General features: G+C 39.7%; 3 protein-coding genes across 7 annotated transcripts in view; 2 read left to right on the top strand and 1 right to left on the bottom strand.

The window, feature by feature from the left end:
* hectd4 (HECT domain containing E3 ubiquitin protein ligase 4) overlaps positions 1 to 3,300 on the top strand; it is a 37,976-nt gene extending 34,676 nt beyond the window's left edge. For all 3 annotated transcript variants that reach the window (XM_086030328.1, XM_086030327.1, XM_086030325.1), the window contains one exon: positions 1,486 to 3,300. In XM_086030328.1, the coding sequence (XP_085886454.1) occupies positions 1,486 to 1,622 (137 nt within the window). In that variant the 3' untranslated portion in view covers positions 1,623 to 3,300. The remainder of the gene's footprint in view (positions 1 to 1,485) is intronic.
* Positions 3,301 to 4,885: 1,585 nt separating this feature from the next.
* LOC147147627 (L-serine dehydratase/L-threonine deaminase-like) lies at positions 4,886 to 12,849 on the bottom strand. Of its 2 annotated transcripts, none has more exons than XM_086031241.1 (8): positions 12,787 to 12,849; positions 8,334 to 8,565; positions 8,202 to 8,241; positions 7,990 to 8,129; positions 7,815 to 7,906; positions 5,717 to 5,944; positions 5,515 to 5,639; positions 4,886 to 5,432 (listed from the first exon to the last, which is right to left on the bottom strand). In XM_086031241.1, the coding sequence occupies exons 2-8, from the start codon at positions 8,523 to 8,525 to the stop codon at positions 5,239 to 5,241; spliced, it is 1,011 nt and encodes a 336-aa protein (XP_085887367.1). In that variant the 5' UTR covers positions 8,526 to 8,565; positions 12,787 to 12,849; the 3' UTR covers positions 4,886 to 5,238. The 2 variants fall into 2 exon arrangements, with proteins under 2 accessions (XP_085887367.1, XP_085887368.1); XM_086031242.1 differs by lacking the exon at positions 12,787 to 12,849 and adding an exon at positions 8,609 to 8,802 and having other exon boundaries at positions 8,334 to 8,490.
* A 2-nt stretch (positions 12,850 to 12,851) lies between these two features.
* LOC147147626 (tetratricopeptide repeat protein 28-like) overlaps positions 12,852 to 24,678 on the top strand; it is a 203,552-nt gene continuing 191,725 nt past the window's right edge. For both annotated transcript variants that reach the window (XM_086031238.1, XM_086031237.1), the window contains exons 1-2: positions 12,852 to 13,137; positions 15,843 to 16,142. In XM_086031238.1, coding sequence (XP_085887364.1) covers positions 13,108 to 13,137; positions 15,843 to 16,142 — 330 coding nt within the window. In that variant the 5' untranslated portion in view covers positions 12,852 to 13,107. The remainder of the gene's footprint in view (positions 13,138 to 15,842; positions 16,143 to 24,678) is intronic.

Below are 24,678 nucleotides of genomic sequence, written 5' to 3'. Positions count from 1 at the left end.
GGTGTGATGTTTTCAAACGCTTTTGGCACGGTGGGGTCTTCACATAAGTGCGAACTTTGAAGTGCTCGGCAACTTGGTTTTTGCACTCTTTTAATCAAGCGTTAAATTAGCGATTCAATGTGTTTTTTAGGGAGTATGTGGACATCAGCGTGTGATAGAAATATAAGGTGTATAATACAACTTGATTAAAGCGTTACCTGGGAGCTTAAGCAACCTGGCATTTTTTGTACTATTGTAAAGTTGTCATTTTGTCACGACAAAGATTCCGCCCGACAGCGACGATATACATATATATATTTTTTTCAATGCAATTGAATGGGTGTCAATTATTTGCGGGCCATCCCGGTCCTCTGCGACTTGTTGGGATCCACTGTAGTCACAATCATATAGTTGTTATCCTCTCGGTAGAATGACGAATGCTTGGGCCGTACTGTTCAGATGAGTTGAGACAATGAACAGAATATCATTCTGTTAGTGGCCAAGGCCTTTCACAGCAGGAGTTAGCACAATAGCAATTCACTTGATGCAGGGTGATTAAAAAGTATTTAATTCTGTTTAATTCTTTTCCTACTTGTATTTTTTTTTTTTTTTTATAAAAGTCAATATTATGGACTGGAGTTTTAGTTTCTTTTCATTGAAACAAAATACATACTACAACAGTTTTTGTTGCATGGTCCTGAAATGAATTTAACCCGTATCTTAAGGCACCACTGTATACTGTAAAATCCTTTAAAAAAGGGAAAAAAACAAAAACCAATCACTTAAAAATCTACTGTATAGCGGGTACACGAAAGATGAACCACAATATAGCAGGGGAAAACCGTACACTTCCATAGCCCAAGCATGTTTAGAGGCGGTAGCATACCTGTCAACCCCGGCGTGTACCGAATCTCATGAAAGTTGTAATTTGCCCTTACGTACCTGTATATAATCTTATACATTATTTTCGAATGGCTGTTGTCACATGAACGGAAATGAGCAATGTATGGCGTACATGTATGAAAAGGTGTTTCCACCTGTACAAATGACGCCGAAAGTTGTACAACTTGACAGGTCTGCGGTAGCCCTCAGCGCAATATGAGTGCTCATGCTCGCGCATGACGCAAGATTCACTTTCATCAAACGCTCAAGTTTCAGTTGTACCATAAAAACCTGCTGCGCAGATCAGAGCCTTCAAATCTTTTTTGAGGCAAGGCACATATTTCACAAAATGAAATTGTCACAAAAAGTATATATACAGAAATAATGAGGACCCCATCTCAAAGTACTTTCTGGTGGAAGAGCATTTCATTGTAGATGAACAAAGACACATTCTTTGCAGTAAAAAAAAGCTCATTTCTGAACAGTTCATTTAAATCCCACGGCACACCTAATGATGTCACACGGCAGTAATGTGCAACAGCACAATGTTCGGTAATTACCAGTTTAGATGATACAGGCTGTACAGTCAGTGATCGTGTCATATCTTCTTTCTATGCATGGCAGGTCAGCCAGATGCTCGCTACATCCGCGTGGAGACCTGTATGTTCATGGTCAAACTGCCTCAGTACACCTCTTTGGACGTGATGCTGGAGAAACTACGCTATGCCATCCACTACCGCGAGGACCCGCTCAGTGGCTAAGACTTGATAACCCCACTCTTTCCTGAACCCCGAAGACTCCCTACATCCATCACCCGCACCCTACAGCCTGCCTCATAGATTCTCCCCTGATCTGCTCTATTTCGTATCACGTTTATTTGATTTTAGTAGCTTTCAATGCTTTGCATGTCGACCCCTGATTTTGTTCTTGACGGTGTCGCGATGATTGGTTTTTACTCGGTTTTTGAGGCTATCAGGGACGATCATCGCAAAATTCCTACACATGTGATGAGCATCTGTTCTGGTTGCACTGAAGGGTTAAACAACGATTACACTGGCTATTGACCACTCCCGCTATGTTTTTGATGAAGTGGGAGTGTAGCATTGAAATGTGAATCAGTGCAAAGGCTTCCATCCAGATTGCAAATGCGTTACCCAGCCGCCTCCTTCTGTGTTCCATCAGTGGAGGGGTGTTGTGAATCATGCCTTTATGCTGAGATGAAAGCCTTTTTGTCACGAGTGAAGCTGCAAACACAAAGTTATTGTAGATGATGTGAGGTATGAAAGCGGAATAGTGTTGCGTGGGCTATTGTGTCGATACTGATTACAAAAACTAATGGACAAGTGTATGCCTATGAAACCTGAACCAATCTTGCTAAGACTCTAAAGAGATGGTATTTAAGTAACCTTTTCCATCGTAATAAGATTCATTTTCTCGCTTTGTCATCATGGCGGTCCTATAGACACTACGATTGAGTGAGGCCCGCAAGTTGCTTTGGTGAAGTACGGTACGAGTTGTGTTGTGAGACAGGACCATGAGACCATGTTCTCATGAGCAGCCCCTCCCACCTGTGCTTTCGCTACTGAATGTGAAACAACCCCACTCCCTCTCCCCAACATACACAATCTACACTCATACACTTGGTGGTGGTTGGGGGAGGAGGAGGCAGTAAGTTCTCTTCAGTTCTGCCTTGTAATTGTTTTCTTTAATGGACGAACAACATTTTATGGGGGGGTTTCAATACACGTAACCAAATGTTTAGCTGTGTAAAAAAATAATAGGGAAACAAATGTAAATTGACTGTTATGTTTGAGTGCAGTTTTTATTTCATTGCTAATTCACCTTTTGTTTTGGATTGCACTACTCTTCCATGGAAGGATTCTTTAAAAAAAAAAAAAAAAAAAAAAAAAGAACAAACTATATGATGTCTGTTGGATATCCAGTTTGCTGTGGTCTTATTTTTACTTTTTTGGGGGGGAAACACTTGTCTCATACTCGGACGGATTCATTTTCTACAGCTCATTGTGCAACATGTTTTCTTGTGCGAGTAAAGCAATTTGACCTGATCAAAGCAAATAACACAAAAGAATGGATTTGTGACACATTGCATTGTTGACATGCCTGAGACTTCTGTTTTGATTCTGTTTTTGGAGAGTCTATATGACGCTGCTATTGGGGACGCTCTTGCTTCTACTTCCTCTCACGGGGGGAATTAGATGGGTGACATAAAGGACTTACTCATAGGGGGGCGGGGTTGCGATAAAATGTGCTGTACATTTACTTGATATTTATTACAATTATTTATGGTTGCATTAACTTAACTTTTACTGTCTTACCTCTGCACATTGGAAACTTAAACATCTAAAATGGCTTATACATAAAGATGTAAAGAATCAGATGGAATTTGTGTCACAATAAAGACGTCTTCATGTACAAACATTGTGACTCCCCTGCTTATGTTGACCTTGAAACTTCACTGCTGACTGAAGCTCGGTCAGTGGCTTTTGTTACAAAACGAGTTGTTTCGTGCATGGCGGACTATGCTTGTGTGGCAAACATGTTTTGCCCCCTATATGCCACGCTTTTTATGTAAGGCCCCTTGACTGGCTCGTGTTACATCACTAGTAAACCTTGTAAACCAGACACCTTTAGAAAGCCAGCGTGCTAGAGCAGACCAGTTTGAGCTGGATCTCAATTCATGTACCCAGCAGTCTCCTCCGGTATGTTGAACCGTTCATTCCTATAGTCTGAAGGGTCGACATAATTTATCTGCAACGTCATCGTCTCTTTCCATGGCCTAGCCATTGCCTGAGAGCATTGGTGGTGAATAAGAAATGCATGATGTTGCGTCTATAGTGGGTCTCTGATGTAAAAAAAAAAAAAAAAAAAAGCCAATGGGTGGCTGTCACATTTCGTTCAAACACCATAGGCCTCTGCCCCTGACCAATAGCAAGTCAGGAAATGGACCACATACTCAATCCAACGCAACGTAGTTGAGTCTAAAATTGTGGCCTGTCACGAAACATGCCACTGACCCACAAAGACCTTCTGTGCATGTTAGGACAGGAATGTATCGGCTGCAGAGTCACTAATGTTACTATGCAACATTTGTCATGTACACTATGTGGTACAGTATGTGCCGTTTCCGCTTGTTAAGTGACATATACAGATACTTCATTGTGTGTCTTATTTGACCCTAACAATGATTGTGAGTTTGAGTTGTTTGACCTTTTAAACTACATTGCTTTCACAACACATTTTGAAATGGAAAAAAGTAATGATTTTCATAAACTAATTTTCAATGAGTATTTGATGATATGATTTTATAATAATTGACTGCAACATTGACTTTTCTTGCATCCCAGATTGTAATTGATAGGAACTAAAATCACGTTTTTCACATTTAAAAAATTTTTTTTTTTTTTTTTTAATGTCTTTTGTTTATTTTGGACAGATGGTCTAATAAATTTGCTGTGCTATACACTCTCAGTTTTTAGACACTATCATCCAACAATAATATAGAGACACACACTTATCATTACAGTTGTAAGGCACACTTGCAGGCGAGAGTAAATGTGAAATTTTGCGACATGCTTCAGATGAGGAAGAAGTTTACCATCTGGTCGGCAAATATATACTTGGAGAATTGAAAACCCGTGGTCCAAATGGCAATCTTAAAATAAAGGATTCTACTATTTATGTAACAACAAATGTGGGATTAACTCGTATACCATATTTTCAATGGTTTTGAATGTTTTTTATTCTCTGTGTGTGTGTGTGTGTGTGTATGTGGTCATTTTGTGTTGCTTTGTGAATGGTGGAAACTGTATTACACTGTATCCTGTATTTGATACCTATATTCATTCAGCACAGTCAAATTGGTACAGAATATCCCTTGATTGTTATTTTTCAATTCCTTAAGTCATCATCAAGAAATGAAGAGTGCAATATTCAGAAATATAATTTATTCATTCATTACAGTTGGAGTACAAAAACACGCACAAGTCTATTGTTTTTTCTACAATGGTTCTAATTATATTTAAATACAACATCCTTTCTGCAACGCAGCTTGACATCCGTCAGTCCCTGTGCTCAGTATTTCAGTCTGGAATGATTTGGTCTATGGAGCATAATGGTCGCTGTCCTGAGAAAAATACATATGTCCAATTTTGTAATTTTTTAAAATGTTCACGTTAATGGGATATCTGTAACGGGGAAACCCTACTCAAGTAAACATTTTAAAAAGTGAGGAAAAAAAATGGACAGAAGTGTTTTTCACAGGATAGCGACGATATGAAAAAATGGAACAGGTTTTGCGAACAGATGATGGATAGGCAGGAAGGAAAAAAAAAACATACTAAAAGAAGCGAGGCCATGCTAGAGAATACCAAGTTGTTTTTTCAACCTCTGTAGCTGCTCCATGCTGATGTTGTTGCCTCCACACACAACAAGGACCACAGGGCCCATCTGCCTCTCCAGCTTGCCCTCGTCCTGCAGCCTTTTGATGACATCACTGTACACAGCGGCGAGAGCAGCGCCACAGGCGGGCTCCACCAGTATCTTCTCATCATCTGCTCATGGAGGAAACCCCAGAAGAGGTCAATGTCACGTCTGTTTTTGTTTTTGGACCAATTGGGTGTAGTTTGTACTCACCTAAAAAGCGCTCCACGGCCTTTATGGCCTCCTGGTCTGTGACTATTTCTGATAAGACTGTGTGCTCCTGCGCCAGTTTAAGAGTCTGTGCAGAGACCCTCGTCAGGCCTAGTGTGGTGGCAACACTGGAAAAACAAAGCTGTCTTTAGCCACAAACACTCGCTGTATTTAGTTGAAATGGAACCAATAGTAGCGAGTGTACCTGGTGATAGCAGATAATGTGACAAGCTCCCCCGCCTTCATGGCTGCATTGAGGCTATGAGCTCCTATGGTCTCCATGGCAACGATGGGCACGTCTTCCCAGCCGGCACGCCGCAGGCCCTCCACCACCCCATTCAGCAGCCCGCCGCCTCCCACCGACAGCACGATGGCGCCTGGCTTCTCCTTCATGTTTTGCTCCAGTTCCTGCACCAGAGATGTGTGGCCCTCCCTGCAACACAGCGCAACATCCACGTCACTTCACTGGGTTTACTACAGGAACATTAGCACAGCATGCATCAGCTAGAGCATTCACAAGTTAGCGACTTGACCTGTGTAAAGTCGCCATAAAAGAACATTTACCGAACGTATTAATTATACTTAGTGTGAAATCTGTGCCAGTTTAGTTGAAACACAAAGCTATTACTCTGTTGCATGAATGGATACACAGGTTTATTGTACCTTCTTAAGTATATACCGTGGAAGAGCATTTGATTGGTCTGCCTGGCTGTCACTACATGTCTCTGGCGTAGATGAACAAAGATACATTGTTTGTAGTAAATAAATCATATTTTGGTGAAAAATTAAGTGAAATTGGAAATGTTGGTTTGGATTTATTGGATTTGACTAACCACCCAACGTAATGTGCCCTAAATCAGTGATTCTCAACTTTTTTTCAGTGATGTACCAATACCCTCTGTGAAATACAGCATGTTTTCAGCAAAGTACCCCTAACTAGTGCAAAGCATTTTTAGTTGGAAAAAAAAACTTGACACTGGGTGCTATGCCATTTAGTAATCTTTGGAACTCCATTTGTATAGTGGTCTTGAACTGGTCTATAACTAAAAAAAGAAAAATAATTTAACTTAATTATAAAGATTTGTGCACGTAAAAATTATAAACATAAGTTGTCCTTATGGGATCATAGTAAAGATCTGCTTTCAAAAAGAAATCATTAACTTCATCTGAGATAAAGTTTTTAGTTGCTTGACAGAGGTGGCATATGACAGGTTGGGTTGAACCATCCTGGTTTGGGGGAGACTTTGCGTTTTTAGGAGAATTAAATTGAACAGCCTACTGAGTATAGAAATGATTTTATGAACTTATATTTTCCTATTTACATAATTTGATAATTATTTTTAATCCATTTGCATGGATTCTATTTTTTAAACATATTTTCAAAATCTCACATCCCCCTGGAGTGACCACTGCCCTAAATTAACATCAGCGGTAATTAGCTAAATAATTGTTATGATACTGTAAAGTAGGGGTCATCAACCTTATTGAAACGGAAAACTACTTCTTGGGTATTTATTAATGCCAAGGGCTACCAGTTTGATACATACTTCTAAAATCACACATTTGCTTAAATTACCTTTATATGACGATAAGCGGTTCCGAAAATAAAACTATGTATAGATATTATTAATAAGGTATTTTTTGTAATGATTTGTCACAATATTAGCAAAAGATACATTTCTTATCCAACACTTTATTTCCATGAACCTGCAGTGTTTACGATTTCAAATGATCACTTCCTCAACATTCCTAAAAAATCACAATGTCCCATCACTGGTGATCTTTTTTTAGAACGGGCCCTTGGCACCACGTTGGTGACCCCTGCGTAATACAGCTGTTAATAGCTCTTTAATATTGTTTAAGTTGACATACATATTGTCGCAATCCACATTTTTTCAAAAATAGAAAAATACATTAGGATGTAAAATTATAGTTCTTTACTTGCATTCCTGAAAAGATAAAAGTTCTAGAGGTTGAATATTATACGTGATTCATTTTTTACTTTTGATAGAAGCCCAGTGAGCTGACTAAAATGATGAATTCAGTTTGAAATTCCCTATTCCTGTTCAGAATGGGAAAATGTCACAGGCTTACCAAAACTGAAGTTAAGCTTTTGAAAGATTTCTGAAATATTTAGATTTTCTTTTCCTTTTTATGGCAGTGGGTCTAACAAACCGTACACAGTATGTGCATGATGCAATGCTTCCCCGTGTGTCTTAGAACTATTTCCTTTTGGTGAGAAGAGGAATAATGTGCTTTATGTATGTTATGGATTATTGAGATTATTTCTCACACAGACTCACCAGATGAGGGGGTCATCAAAGGGAGAGATGAATATCCAGCCTGGGTTGTTAGCCACAAGCTGCTGCCCGTACTCGATGCTTTCATTAAGAGCCTGAAAAAGACACAAGAGTGATTCTTGTTCATGGTTTTCATTTCACATCAGGTCAAGTGCAATTCAATAAATGATTATCTCACCTTGCCGTGAATGACCACAGTAGCCCCCTCGTCCCGCAGACGGTCCACTGTGGGGTTTGGCGTGACACTGGGCACCACGATGGTTGCAGGTACTCCCATCTTGCGGGCTGAATAGGCCGCAGCCATGCCTGCGTTTCCTCCTGTTGGAATAAGTGGAACATTTGAACACAGTCTCAAAGAAAGATGAACACTCACCTAGGAGCAGCGCTCACCTGAACAGCAGACAAACCTCTCGCACCCTCGTTCAGCCCACTGTAGATTAAAAACAAAATGAAAATGAATTTATCTTAACTTGAGTTTGTCCATTCCTGATACTAAGAAGAAAAACCATCACCATGACTTACAGTTTTACACAGGTGTCCGATGCCCCTGATCTTAAAGGAACCTGTAGGCTGGGACGAGTCCAGTTTGAGGTAAACTGGGGTTCTTGCCACTTTTGTCAGGGCGAGGCTCTCTCTGACCGGGGTGACCACGTGAAGTGGCTGTTGGGTCTTCATGTCTCTGGAGAGCACATCACTCTGGCTTATATGACACATTTCAGTGTTGGCAATGCATGCTAATGCGTGCAGCCTGGAACTGGGAAAAAAAAAAAAAAAAAAAAAAGAGTTCTTCAACTTACCACAAGCAGAGTGATGACTGGATAGGTTCAACAATGATATTGATGATCTTATCCACTCCTGGTGCAGCAAAAGCCCATATATACCTGCCTGTGCGGTGGGCTCGGCAAAGGAGGCCCACTTTTGGACCAATCAGGTTGGCATTCTCCTACAAGCCACGCCCCCTCTAGGTCAGCCATTCAAACTGACTTCCACCGCATTTCCAAAGAAACATACAAAAGATGACTGAGTGTCTTGTGGAAGTTCCTTCAAATCCATTTAGTCCATGGATTACTACATCCTATTACGAAATCTGTTTCGAACCCACCTTCATGTACATAGAGTTGTTTGCTAGCAGTCTATTTCTCAAAAACGAAACTTACCAAATGAAATATTCTCACATTTTTGGTTGTTTTGATAGTTTTATCTTTGGTTAATGCAAAACATAGGTAGATTAAATTAAGAAGATTTTTTTTTGACAATTTTATTCCAAATGTAAATGCATTTTCTTGTTCTCTTTTTACTACTACCCCTATAGTGTTGTTGTTTTTTTATTCATTTATTCATTCAATCATTAATTTCTTGTAACACTCTGTTGTCTAATAGTCCTGTATGTCTGCATAAATGTTCAAATAATATTAATTAAAAACATATATGTATAATTATTAATACCAGTAACTCCAGTTTCCAGAATCATGAACAATGTTTGTCTCCAGACATCAAAGTATGCAATTTGGAGCAAATCAAAGGAGAAATAAGACAACCCAGTCAGACGACGAAATCGCATTTGGTTATTTATCTCCACAGCTAACTGTATTGGACGTATTATTACATAAACGCCCTTGAAACAATCCGATGACAGTTTTACACGCTGTCCTCTTCGTGAGGTACGTCCTCCCCTCTAAAGGAGTTGCATGCGCACAGTCCCCGTGCACCGGCATTACCAAAAGAGTCGACACTATTTTAGCTCTGATTCTCGACTACCAAAAGGAGCGCAAGAGTGTCGGGGAGCAGCCACAAACCTGAACGATCCGGTGGGCTTGTGGCGCTCTGCGCCACCGCGTCTATTAAAAGACCTTCAAGATTAACGTATACGAAGTGACCAAGCATCCAGTCTACATATGCTATTGCGCCTTTTAGATGGATTGTACTGTACAAATGGTTATTTGATCGCCTGCCAAATGTATACATTTTCTCACTAACAAGTCTCCAATTTTGTGTAATGGACAAAATATCAATCAAAAATGCACAAAAACATGCACAATGTAAATCTTTAATTTTCAAAACTACAATTTTTATTTAGTAAAACAACGACTGTATTTGAACAGTCTTAACGACCAGGCAATACATTTGGCCCCCACAGAATGGTTGGTGCCAATGTTATCCAGAGACCCACTCATTAAATTTGTTTTCACACTGTATAGAAAGGAAATTTCACGAAATTCACTTGAATCAAATTCAATACAAGCAGCACTGCAAGTAATAACACCGGGGCTGTGAACAGAGTTTGCAATTTAGCTTTTGGTCACTATATTCAGCGACTTTTCTGACTATAGTGACAATTTTGTTTAAGTGACTGGCAATTCCCAAACAGACATTTTGGAAACATTTGACCTGAGTTATGTGCTTAAAAAACACAAATGTTTCCAAGGGTACATTGCCTCACCTGTACAACTTTAAACAAGAAAGTGCAAGAAAAAGCTAAAACACTTCATGTCACAATCATCTCAGCGATTTTATTGGCCCAAAGCTAAGGTAGGGAGGATTCATAGGATTAGTGTGCTTGTTTAACTGGAACACTGGTCTCCATAAATACATATGCAATAACAATAAGCAAACAACATCCACCATATTCTGGCAGGAGCAGGTACAGGAGCAGCCTCAAAGTACTTGTTGGCACATGTTAATGATCTGCAGGCAATAGGGATGTTGTTGTTGTTGCAATGGTGACTCGTCGCTGTATTTGATTGAAATCTTGCAATGTATGTGTAGAGGGCAGCCCTAAGTTTGCCAGTTAACATCTAAATGACACAGCGAATGCTTGAGAGAAAGTGCTGTGGTCAAATGTAACCAGATTTGACCAGGGTGGGTGACTTCACCGCATCGAGGGGCCAATAAACAGAGCAATGTGTCAAATCTTCAATGGAAAAAAAAAACCACAATAAAAACAAATATTTTCTCAGCAAGATTAGTGAAAATAGGGCATGGGTGGGCGTTCCAACATGAAAATGAGTAAGTGGCTGTGTCAGTCTTCATAGCTCAGCCCAACAGAGAACCTGTGGGGAGATCTGAAGTTTTTTGGCTGGCTCTTGGAAATTCAGATGCGTGAGCCAAAATCCTTCTTCTTGAGCTGTGTGCATTATGTGCAAGCTTGGTGACACTGCACACTCCAAAACATAAAAACGACCTTAGTTTTTTTTTTTTTTAAACAATCACTAAGGTAGGGAGGATTCGTAGGTTTAGTTTTCACTCATAGGTTTACCTCCCTATCCTAAGTTAAAAAAAAAACCCATTTTGCACACTTTGAAAGAGTTCACTCAGGTAATGAGAATTTAGCAGTAATTGAAAAATCCCACAATTTACTTCATTTCATGGGTGCACTTTTTATCATGTGGTATGAGGAATCATCCACATCTGCAAAGAAAAGCACGCCCCCACTGTGACTTTTCATCCTCATGAGACCGCCCATGGTTTGTTTTGCAGCGCCCCCAGCTGGTTAAAGGCTGCTACAGCATACCGAAGGAGCTATAAATGCCAAATTTGTTGAACCCTTTGCCCAGTTTCTAATCCAGGCTAGCAAGCAGAGCTCGTTAACATGCAAATTCTCCATCAATATTACACTTTCAGAAATTTTTACTAAACAATTTATATAGTATTACAAACAATGTACTGCATTTAGACAAGGCATGAAATAGGCTGACACTATCATAATTGCTACTGTGGACATTTGACACTCTTTGTTTATAGCTTGACATCATTTTCTTGAAAGCTACAATGACAAGATTTTATTAAGCTAACTGGACTTTAAAATGTCTCCTTAACTTTGTCAGTCCTAATTGTCTATTACCAAAACAAGTGGATGTGCATCTTGTAGGAGTCTTATTAGTCCAGTAACTAATAAACATCTTGAGCTTAAGTTCACATAATGAGACAGCATTTTTTATGCAGAAGAGAATTTCACTATGTTGTGACATAAAGAACTCTTATTTTAGCTGTGCCCGTATTCGACTGCTGCATCCTTCAGATGCTTCATTTAAAGGCGGCCCCAATTAGGCACATTCCAATGCAGCCCCCAAACATGGCCTTCTTTTCCCGTTTTTAACTTTTTTTTTGTGTGCAGAACGCATCACAATGGTCTGCCGTGGTAGTTGTCCAATATACAGGCGAAAACTTAAAATTGATCTCCGCTTGTACTCATTAGGGTCAGAAGTGAGCTGGAGCCTATCCCAGATGACCACGTCTGGTGGGGTACCTCTTAAACCAGGGGATTACCTCTCAAAATGTAAATTCGCCAAAAGATCAGAGATCTCCAGTCAGACTGAGTAACTGAGAACTACTGTCAATCATCAGACAATGTCATTTCATTTGCAATCATGTCATTATAAAATTCAACATTGCTGTATATCAGTGGTGGGCATTTGCTGCTTGGGCTTTGAGGGGGAACTTCACTTAATCCAACGCTTGAGGACACCACTATCACGTCACAATGTTAGAAACCAGCAAAACTATACAATGCAATATAACAGCACACAACTGCATGTACATCACCTGGAGCAGTTCATATCTAATGAAATGCCCAAAAGATAAACAAATTAAATACATGTATATCATACTCACCAGAGCTGCTGATTATTTAAAAATGTCAATTCGTGCAGAATCATACAAATGTGTTTTCCTACTTGAAGTTGGCTTTAACAAGTTGTAGCGGAATTTTACTGCCTATAGCAAATATGTCTACACACTATCTTTGTTCACACGCTTGAGGATAATTTGGTGACCCCCGTAATTGAAATTCTGAGAACCCCGGGCTGAAAAAGTGTTAAAGGGAAAAAAAACTCAGGTGGGCAATGGGTGCCACTACCCCTCGCCCCAGTAGGACCCAGTGGCGCCTCGGTTTGTTTATAAAATTAATTCATTAAAAAAAAAAAGAAAGAAAACAGTCGCTTTGGACTCGGCGTCAAAAGCTTTTCAAAACACCTACTATAGCGGTGGTAGTGTGCTCTTAATGTCGTGACTGAGGCTGCCACCTCACAGCGCTCAGAAGTCGTCCTCTATGGCAACAGCAGGAAAAGGAAAAAAAGGAAAACATTTGACAACATGGCGCACTTTCCCTGAGAAAACTTTCTGTTGAAAGCCACTCACACATCTATTTTTGTGAACTTTCCATGCAATTTGCCGACTCTCGACTGCGAAGTGGACGTTGTTGTTTTTCAGAACTCCTTCTTTGTGCACGAAAAGTCGATTTTTGAAATAGAAGCCGAGGAGCAGTCTGATGGGATGAGAGCAAAGAACCAAAGCCAGGATGGAGAAACAAGCGACTTTGAAAGAAAAGGTAAAATAGATGAAAACAACTCGAATAGACGTACACAAGGAGGCTACCGTCTCTGTTGTTTTCACTTTATTGTCCGTACAAAACTTTTTTTTTAATCTCGTGCCCAGCACCGGAAATGATCATTTGTGCACAAACCCCCGTCAAAACCTATTTATTGATTTTCCAGTCGTGCATGCTCTAACGTGTCGTGCACGATCCGTGCGTGCGTGCGCGCGCGCGCGTATGTGTGTGTGGTCTCGCTGGTGTGGAGACACGAAACTAGTGCGAGTTTAGATACCACGAGGATAAGTACAAATTTGATCCAAACTACAATTGTTTGGCTTGAATAGCTTGAGTTAGTTTGACAAATGTAAACTTTTACACATTTGTGATTGTAATCCAACCTAATGTAGGCTCGTGGAGAGTCAATACTGAGACATTGAGCCCCCGAGCATTCTTATTATTAAGGAATCTGTGAGCCAACACACCAAAATATTACATCTTCATCATCACTTTGATTAATTTCACCTCCTAATCAGTAAACTCAGCAGGCAGGATTCTTGAATGTAGGTGTCTGTGTGTGTTTTTAATTCTATCTGTGAGCAAGCTTTTAAATGTCAAAATGTCACAATACTGCCAGCTGATGTGGCTGTTTTGTTTATATTAATAACAGATAAGGTGCCACTTCTGCTGCAGGAGTTTCTAAAATGAAATGTAAACACATTAAAAAATATATATGTTTATTTATTTATTCATTTATTTGACCCCAGTTGCAGATTTCATTGTGTTTTCAGGTGTGGTTTTATTATTGAGTATATCAACTGATAAGGAAACACATCCTAGTGGGAGAGCATTTTCTGGGCCATATAAATGAAAACAATGGCCTAAAATTACAGGAAAAGTGCCACTTCATTATTGCTTTACATTTCCTCACCACCCAAAGCCTGTGTGCATGCTTGTGTTCTATTCTGTCGGTCTCTGGAAGTAATTACCAAGCCTGCCCATATCCCAGAATTCAGTTTGAGGAGGAGGTGTGGTGAGAAGGAGGCGGAAGGGAGGCCGGCCCAATAACATGCAACTAGAGATGACTTTCAAGCCACTAATACTGTATATAGTGAGCCATCCTTGCTAAATGGGTAAATGGCTACCTTTTTGGACCCATTTGTCACATTTGTCGACCAGCTACTAGACCAGTTACTATGGCAACATGATAAGAAAGGAAGCGGGATCTTGTACATTTGTCAGACTCACCAAGGCTGAACCCAATTCCCTAAAAAAAAATCATATAAATACTTTACAGAAATACAAATTGTTGTTTTTTTCTCTAAAGTTTTAACTAATTTAGTCTGCTGTTCCATCACTAGAAGTCTTTTAACTTAATTGTAATATAGTTGTTGAATAGAAATCTGATTTGTCATACAAAAATATTCATTTTGTTTTGAATTGGAGACCTAGAAAATCAATCCCCACATGACCAAATTTATCGTTTATTTGGTCGGGCTTACGTTTCACCGTATGGGATTGCCAACAGACCTTTTGTGCTGTGTCTCACTGAGCTCATTTATCACTTTGTCATATTCGTTTGAACCAAGTTAATGTTGCAGTCGTTTAACCTTCATACAGTCGCATTAGGCCAAGCTATTTGGCTCATGTCTGTGTTGGTTTTAAAGCTCTTTTGCACACTGACATTGACTATGAACTGAAAGAGCATCCAGTAAATCGCTGTTAGTAATTGCATTCACAAGCTAATGAGAACCAATACAAAAGCTTTGTCATAATACTGCTTTCCCAAAGATGCTAATTTTTCACGTCGGATAGTTATTAATTTAACAATATGCTTGTTAAATGTGCACTGCATCATATGAGAGGTGTTTCTGTTTTGGTCATCATATGGAGACGAAATATCAAGTTATTGTTACTGTGCAGTTTTAGAATGCTTCAAATACAACAACAAAAGCTGGCCACAACAACTTCCTTCTACAAAAAAAAACAAAAAAACATGCATATTAACATGCAGGTTAACTGAAGACTCTAAAGGTGTCTCCAGAGGTCTGAATGTGAGTGTGAATGTTTGTTTGTCTGTACGTGCCTTGCAATTGACCAGCGACGGGTCAGCTGTGGTCGGCTTCAAACTCACCTTTGACCCCGAATAAGGATAAGCGTTACAGAAAATGGATGGATGGAGACATGATGTAGTCGTTTCCCCTCTGTCCTAGAATGAAAATGTTATGGTACTATCTTACTAAAGTGCCATCTTCTTTCAACCAGGATGCAGCCTTATCATACAGACCAAAAACAATTCCAAACCATTTTTTTTTCATTTTTCCAAATGCATAATTTTGTTAACAGTTCAACCACAATATATGATGCTAGTGTTATGTTGTTGCACCTGTTCATTGGGTGAGATAATTACATATGATATAATCAGATTCCACATGGACATGTCCTATTTTCTGAGGTTTTGGTCTTGGGCATTCAATTGTACAGTATACCATTTTTCTACCTTAAAAGTACTTAAAGCGCTTTAACCCTCTTAGGCTCAAATTATGTTTTAGTAAGAGTTTAGTAGTACTTCTGTGTAAAAAAAAAACGCCTCATATAATATGAATGTATATTAATGAGGGGATTCCTAATTAGGGAATCCCTCAATTGCCTCTGAGCGCCAATAAACAACCTTTGACCTTGGCAAAACACCTGACCTTGATCTTCTCATTCCATCTCTGAAGGTTTCAACCTCCGGCTCTCGGACAGCGGTCCGAACTGCGCGCCGCGCTTCAACAGACAACGGGACCAGGTGCGGTCTCAGCAAAGCCGAGTTCATGGAGAAAGTGCAACTCAGCAACGAGGCGTGTCAGCAGGGCGACTTTCAGGCCGCCATTGAGTTGTATGGAGAAGCCTTGCAAGCTGACCCACAGAACTGTATCCTGTACAGTAACCGGTCAGCCGCGCTCCTCAATCTGGGACAACACCAGGCAGCTCTGGACGATGCAGAAAAAGCTTGCAAGCTCAACCCTAAGTGGCCTAAGGTAGGAGTGGCTCAGTAATGATGCGCTGTACTAGTTTAGTAACGTTTTATGGAAAAGAATTCAATTTGTGGTCACTGTTTAACAGTAGCCATAAAATATCAATTGTACATTTTTATCTAATATAATCATCTGATCCAGTGATTCTCAAACTGCTCTCCTTTTGGACTTTTTGCCTGACAGTGTGAGTACACTGTAAAACTGATTTGCTAAAATGAAATAGATTTTTTTTTAATTCTGTAATTGTGCAAGAAATGAATACAAGGAAGCTAATGTACCGTAATAGAATCTTGTTTATGGTATAATCAGTCAGATAAAGTTTGAGAACCACTGAAATGATTCAACCATCTTCAAACAGCTTCATCCAAAAAAGTAACCAAAGCATTAGGATAAATCTAATACAAGAGTCATATCAAGAATTCTGTAAGTAGATAATAATGATGATTTTGAGACTATCACAGACATATTTAGCAGTTATTGATTTTTGTAGTGGTGAAGAACATCACTGTGTCATGCAGAGTGCAAGAGTGGAGAAATATTAGAAACACCTGACATGAGTAAATAATTTGTTTACCAGTAGTATATAGTCTGTATCAAAAGAATAGAAGTCAAACATTGTCATAAAGACAAAAGTTGCCATAAACTGTGTTGGTTTAACTTTTTCTATTAAAGAGGTCAACCCAAACATATTTTTAAAGAATATGATCTATGCAGGCCCACTAGTTGAAACACGGCATTCTGATGAATATTGCGTTTGTGGAGTTAAGCAGCAAAAGCCACCCGTTTTTAGCCATCTCAGGAGGCGGCCATTTTGTCACTTCTGTTGACTGAAAATGACATCACAGATGCTCAGGGCTTAGGTAATGACCAATCTGTCGACTGAAAATGACATCACATCTACTCAGGGCTCAGTTAACGACCGACCAATCACCCTGTTTTCTGAAGCTGAGCCGTCATTTTCAGTCGACAGAAGTGACAAAATGGCCGCCCCCTGACATGGCTAAAAACAGGTGGATTAACTCGTATTCCACAAACTGTTTTTTTATTGTTTCAACTAGTGGGCTCACATAGAACATATTCTTGAAAAAAAAAATGCGTGGGTTGACTTGCACTTTAATGTACTGAGAAAGTGCAACTACATATACAGAATTATTTTTGGTGCACATTTATTACGTTTCACAACATTACACAATGGATCATGATCAAAATCATTATTATCAGACAAAGAATACGACTGACATAATTCACAAATGGCATCACAAATAAAATAATGGACAGGACTTAGTAGTTATTTCCTATTTTTTGTGTCTTTGCTTGTCGGTGAACACAAATATTAGGGATGTTATGTTTCTGTCCGTAATGTTTTTTGGTTACAAGTTCATGGATGACAACAAAACAACTGACACCACATTGGCATTCCTCGTGTCCAGCAGATTGTCCAAAGAATTACCACAGCTATCCAACATTTTGGCTTAGTCTCTGTGGTCGCGCCCACACACTGAGAAGTATTGTAGTGAACGAACAACACACACCATCGCACAGCCTTGCCCAGGACAATATGTGTGAACAAGTAACCTGTACCTTTCACCCTTTACTGTTAAAACATTTGTAACAAACTCAGAAATCATCAAAGACACAAAAGCAGCTAAAACGTAACTTAATGTGACAAAAATCCATTGAATTGTTGCAAAAAAGACAAAACTAAATTCAACGATTGTCCGTCTAGTCATCAGTAGCCTACAAACTTTTAGGAGTTCTTCTCTGTCTTTGCTCTTGTCTGAACCATGTGCACTCCTAACCCGGGATAGATTTCACATCAGTCGCAGTCCAATTTCTCACAGTGAGAGCGATTTCATCGATTGCATGATTTAGCGTGGAGAGAGGCTTTTGTCTTTCCACAGAGATTGATGATAACGTGGTAGAGTGATATTGACGCTCATTTGTCACCACAGTGATGCATCACATCTCTTTTTTGGTCCGAGGTCAGGAAACGTGTCTTCAGATGCTCAGGTAGGTTTTCTCCTAATGGTGCTGCAGCAAGACTGTCGCTTTTTATTTGACCCGCTGATTTTTGGGGGACTTTGCATCATCCTTCACGGACATTTAAAAGTGTGTACCATCCTCACCTCCTGTTGTCAGTTTGCTTGAAGGACACTTTATTCGCTTGGGTGATATTTCACTACCTATTCAATCCTGTCACATTGAAGTAAAATGGAAGCACTTCCACAATCATGCTTTTTGCTGTTCGTTGTATGCTGTCCAAGTACAAAGCAGTCTTTGTGGTGTGACTGGGGGAGGGTTTGCCTTAATTTCGACGGTGTTTTCCTCCTCCTATTGGATTTGCTCAACTCTCTTGGTCAGGTTTGCTGCTGCGGCTTCACTGTCAATGCTTGGCCTCGCCATTATGTTTTCATTTTGTCCACAAGGCTAACAGATTTATTCAATGAGACTTTTCAAAATGAGGTTTTATGCCTTATTTTCCATGAAACACCGCTAGGGGACAGTGTTGCCAAATAGGAAGTTTGTTGTTCAACGTTTTGATGTGTGCAGAATTAATTGGCATTCAAAGCTATTTGATTTTAGAACTTGCTTTTTTAAGCAAAAAGAAAATCACGCACAGTTTTTAACAAGGGGCCATTAATGATTATCATGGACTCTGGCTCTCCTATTTCCTCACAGCACATTGGCTCAACATTTTTTTGAATGTGAAATCATTTTAAAGAAATATTTGATTAAGATGTTATTTCAGTGCAGCGCAGAATGGTATGTATTATATGAATGAAATGCATTTACTCCTGTGGGTATGGAGAAATGCTTAATAGTGTCGGTTTGACGTTCATCCATCCATCCATCCCCAACCGTTCGTCTGATTCTGAGGCTTGTTGGATGTAGAAACAGGGATTAAAGTGTGGTGGCATTCAGATCTTGTATGAGTACATAATATCATCAATCATACCTTCCTATGACTGGGATTCTGGATTGGCCTGTCAAGTGTTGACAGGCATGGTTTTGCTGCCCCCGGCACCAGTGAGCAGCCCACCCTCCCGAAGAAGGCCGATAGGCGTGAAGGGATTGCCCCCCCCCCACCCCCCTTTTCACGTCGAATGTGTCAGCTCTCACGGCTGTGAGTGCCAACAAACACATTTTGAAAGAAGAAAGAGAATGTGCAGTTTAATGGCCCAAGACAGCTTTAGGCCTTTTGTACCTCACCCTGGTTCTGAATATAAAATGCTTAAATGAGAGCAAAATGGTGTGTCATTTCACAGAAGAGGGGCATGTCTGTTTGCATTTTGTCTTACTGAGCCACATGTAGGAGGAGAAAATCCATTTATGTGTGTTTCTTTTCCCATGTTCAATTTATTACCTCCACCAAGTAGATTATGGTTCCAAGGCTGGTTTCCCTATAACGTTATGCATGGGTTGCGGCTTGGGCTGAGGAAACACACATTTAGAGTACGTTTGCACCAAAGCATTTTTCTTTTGAGATTTTCAATACAATCCCCACTCAAAAGGACGTGCCGATGACTGGAAACACTGCATTCTGTAATATCCATACCGGCCAGTGGTTGGCAATAGCACAATACGTTCATGCGCACAACTGCTTGTCCTCACTGGTTTTGTGTCATATTAAACCGAATAAGGCTGTCTATAGTTAACGTTTGACCAAAGTGGATGTCTTTGTGGATGCAGTTTAACGTCAAATAACCAACATGTTGGTCTTTATATCGCCAACTCGTCGAGACTGAATCAACAGCTCCTGTGCTACAAGTAGTTGCAGTAGTACACTGCTTTGTGCCGCAATTTCTTCAAGACAAAATCAATGATTCCCTACAATAGACTTATTTCATAACACTCAATAACATTATCTCTAAATTGTTCATCCTTGGAGGATTACTGGGTTCTCCTGACTTGCAGACTAGTTTGAAATGAAAGACGTAACGTGTGTATCAAACTTTAGCCATTACTTTTTGACGGATGCTTGTACTCTTTTGTTGTGCTGTGTACTCAGGGATTGTTTTGGGGTTCTTTGTTGGCCCATCACACCTTAAGTGTTTTTTTTTCAGCCGAGTGACTGGGAGGACAATAACTTTCTCTCGATTGATGCCTTGCCTGTTCGGCTCCTCCATCTGGTCGCTCCTCCTCCTCCACCTCCTCCTCAGCGCTGCTGTTTCAGTGGCATGTTAAATAAACAAGGCTCTCTGCTATCACTCCTGTGCTCCAGCCTGAGAGCTGACAGGAGAGTTCCCTGGGAGCCAAAAAGACGAGTGGCACTGCAGCTCTGAGAGGCTAGCATTTGCATATCTTCTGATTATAGCCTATGATGGTGCCTATCGAGGGTATTCTATCTCCTTGTCAGAAGCGCCTACTCAGAGTGATAGTTGAAGTCCTGCAAATTTCCCAGATGATGCCATTTACTGTGTATATAATTTTTTTTGGCCAAGCAAAAAAAAAAAAAAAAAAAACAGCCAATTTTAGAGCCAGAGGCCTTGGTTTGACTGAGACAATGACTATACGAAAAGGTCATGGTGCGTGGCATGCAGAGAGGGGATGTAATTACAGCTGCAGCATATCCAGCAATTGTGTGCGGATGCTGAAATGCTGATGAGACTTTAAAGCTTCTTTTACACAAATGCTGGGTGATGACTCTGGTTTTTGCTGTTAATGTAAAGTCGAGAGAGAAAAGAACCTCATCTTTTATTTTTCACTGCGTTGGAGCAGTTTTTGTTACCAAAACTTCCATTTGCCACATTCACAATACAGTATTTAACAGAACATCATGTTCCATTGGCGCGAGAACTACAATTTTGATACCTCCACTCATTAGGGGCTGAATCACCTTGATGTTGGCCATTACTGTGCACCTATAAAAGGATTTTGTCTTGCTGAAATTCGCTTATTTTGTAATGCTAACCTTGTGTAATGCAAGTGATGCAGTCCTAATCACATGGGCAGGGCTAATGGCTAGTACAGATGTCATTGATGTGATGACTAGGGGCATAGCTATGTGTGGCTGGGGGCACAAATTCAAGAAAGTGCATGCAAGTTCCTACACTGAAGAAAATGATGGTTGAATTTACTAAATTGTTTCACGTGGTTTCACAAAATGAAATCATCTGTATCCAGATACCATCTTAAGGTAGATGTACTGGATTCAGATGATTTTATTTCGTGCAACCACTTGACGAAATAAAATTGAGTAACGCACAGCATTTTTTTTCAGTGTACAAGGCATTCAGCATGGATACTTTTTCCCTCCTTGATGCAAAAAAGTTGACAATCATGCTCACAGTTAAATTTTCATAAATAAGCAAAAGATTCACTTGGCTGTTTCATTTCATACTTGATGAGTATGCTGGCCCTTCAGAGATCCAACTACACGGAAAAAAAATGCTGGGCATCATTTACTCAATTTTGTTTTGTCAAGCAGTTGCACAAAATATGCAATACAATACAATAAAATTTCATTTTTAAATCGCATAAATCATCTGAATCCAGATTTATTTAAGAAGACTATCCATCTACTTTAAAAAAGTATCTAGATAAAGATGAGTTTAGTTCGTGCAACCACTTGACAAAATAAAATTGAGTGAATTCAACCATCATTTATTTCAGTGTACTTGTATACAAGCATTTAAAAAGTCAAATTTCCATAATATTTCCGCTGTAAGCAGTGTGACTCAGGTCCCTTTGTTTATAATGTTTCTCAGGGCAACAATTACTTCTGCGACTGGATTTTTGAGACCAAGATGAGCTAACGTGATTGACATTGGTGGGCATACATGCCTGATTTTAAAACATAATAATTAGAAGACATTCAGCGTGGCGAAAATAGATGGGATGGGTAGGATGATGACTTTTTTTTTTTAGTAGCTTCTGTAGTTCAAAGCATGTCCCTGCTGACGAGTATTAAATGCGCTAACAACATGGCTGCAAACAGAGTGGAACTTGTTTACAAAAGTGTGTTGCCACTAGTGATTTGGTCTCTATATTTAGCGATTTTTCTGACGGCTTTAGCAGCTATTGAACCCCCTCCCCCGCTAAGAAATGGATCACATGAGCAGAACCATGAAATGTACGATCGTTTTATATGATCACATATACACAAAAAATTGATGGATAGTTTTGAAATCAGAAGCCAATAAATAGTTTGTCCATCTCTTTTTAGTTTTGTTTTAAGGAAGGGATTGGTAACAAATGTTTGCAATATCTCATAAGTAGTGTTAAAAGTGAAGACAATCTGAAAGAAATGTCGTCAACACACATGATTTGCCTTTGCGGGCCACATAAAATGATGTCGCGGGCCGGATCTTGCCCCCGGGCCTTGAGTTTGACACCTGTGCCCTAGATAATGTTCAACAATTGGCTGGCGATGCACATTTATGTTTGCATCTGCCTGGTTGTATTCAGATAAAGAGCATCCAATTCCATAAGAAAATTATTGCATGTCATTGCGATATGCATATTGCATAGGCCTTTATAGCAATATCAATATTTTTTTTCCGATTATGTTGTGCAGCTCTATTAGAGAGGATTTATTTTCTCATCTGTATAGAAAAAAAAAAATATTTCAATGCAAGTTCTTGCTTGATAAAGCTCGGAAAAAGAAAACTTGCCTCATATAAATACTTATACTATACTATTTTTTGGCGTTTTTAAGTGTTACGCAGGAAAGTCTGTAACAAGTACATACAGTGGCCTAAAAGGGAGCTGAGATAAAGCCTGATAGCTGTCCAAGCATGACTATTGAATCTTCTGGGCGTATTCTTGTCATTTCTTGGTTCTTGTAAATATATCAAACTTGCTGGAGTGGTTGCGCAGGAGCAACATTTCTACAGTTGAATGCATATTATGACATTTTCAATTAATCCTTCAGAAAAATGTCTACCTCTTTTCAAGTATGTTAGCACTGAAATGCCTGCATTCACATGGATTTGTTTGCATCCTGAGCTGGACTACAATCTTTGAAATATCATAATTTATCCAAACGTCCTAATGAAGACAATATGCATCGCCTGCTGTTGGGTCATTACAAGGTCTTGGCTTCAGATCCTCCTCTCAAACTGCAATGCCGTTTTCCACTGTAGCTCACCACGTAGAGACTCGAGTCATGAACCACTAATAAGAGGGTTCCATTTTGCTTCCACCCAGCCGAGGTTTGAACTAATGAACAAATTAAATGAATGGCATTTAATTACAGGCCAGAGTGAGCGGGACGGACAGAAGGTTGGCGCTAGCGGGCACAAACCTGAAATTATTTGTCTGGAAAATTGTGAAATGAGCAGGAGCAGTTAAACTCCATCTTTTTCCTTTTGGAAGGCCTTGTGGCCGGCCAACATTCAACATGTACGGTTGGAGGGAAAGTGACCACACGCAAGTCTGTTGTTTTGATTTGAACACACTTCCCTGGCACAGCTGTTTCGGTTGAAATGCGCATGAGAAGAAATAAACCCTGATTTGTCATGTCTAGTAAAGGCGGCCCTTAATTTACATTTTGTGAGACCTTTAGAAGTCAGGATCCGTGCAGAATAAAAATTCTGCTCCTAACCTTGTGTCTGTAATGCATACAGACAATACAATAATGTCATTTGCATGAACTGGATAGACGCAATTTACACTTCATTTCAATCTGTTGTCAGACACAGTAGAATTTCCTTATCTGCTGGTTGACATTTTCCCAAATTGTCTTTGCTTCACGTCTAATAAATTGTCAATGTGTAATGTTGTGCAGCTCGGACGCAACATGCACAAGACGCCTGAAATATTGAATTCATAACCAGAATTACATTTCATTTTACATTTTTTTTCCTGTCTTTCCCTCATTTTAGTTGAGTGAGTCCTACCAGTCCACATTCCACTTACGAGTTCTCTCTGTGTTGGGAGCCAAGTGGTTTTCCTTTCTACCACCCAGGCACTCCACCAAATTGTAGCGTCTCATAAGATGGAATTCCTTCATATGAAAGACCAGCAGTAGTCCCACCAAAAATAAAAATAGACACTTTTTTTTCTCTTTTGTGTTATCACATGAGATTTGAGTGATTCTTAGTGTTGATAGATGGAACAATGTTGACAAAGAAAAGACTTGCACCGTTGGATGACGTGGTGCTGTTCATTGCACATGTGCTAACTGACCTTTCACCCCAAAGCTATGCATATCTAGACTGTCCTGGAAATGTGCATGACTCATGGCCGGTGATGTCACGTGGACGTTAACTTTTTGGGCCCATGTATTACAAAGGATCCTTTTCCAAAATTTACTGGATCTAAATTTAGTGAACATCAAGGTATAAACACCCAACAAAGATTATTGTTTATTTATTTATGTATTTCAAGTTTCATATTCGACTCCCCGATCACAGAAACCTTCCAAAGAATTACATGCATGAACAAACACACACATTCAGACACACGTGCTCAGTGTGAATGTGTTATATTAGGATGCGATGACATGACAAGACTGAAGCGAGACTGAGTGCAGAACAATGTGCGTGGGATCAGCTGCGGGGGTGGTGTATGGGAAAGGAGGGGCGATTAATAAATC

This window comes from Filicampus tigris, chromosome 5 (assembly GCF_054856515.1).
Source record: "Filicampus tigris isolate MCC_2025a chromosome 5, RoL_Ftig_1.0, whole genome shotgun sequence".
In the NCBI taxonomy this organism is placed as follows: domain Eukaryota; kingdom Metazoa; phylum Chordata; class Actinopteri; order Syngnathiformes; family Syngnathidae; genus Filicampus; species Filicampus tigris.
This window is presented reverse-complemented; position numbering and strand designations above follow the sequence as displayed.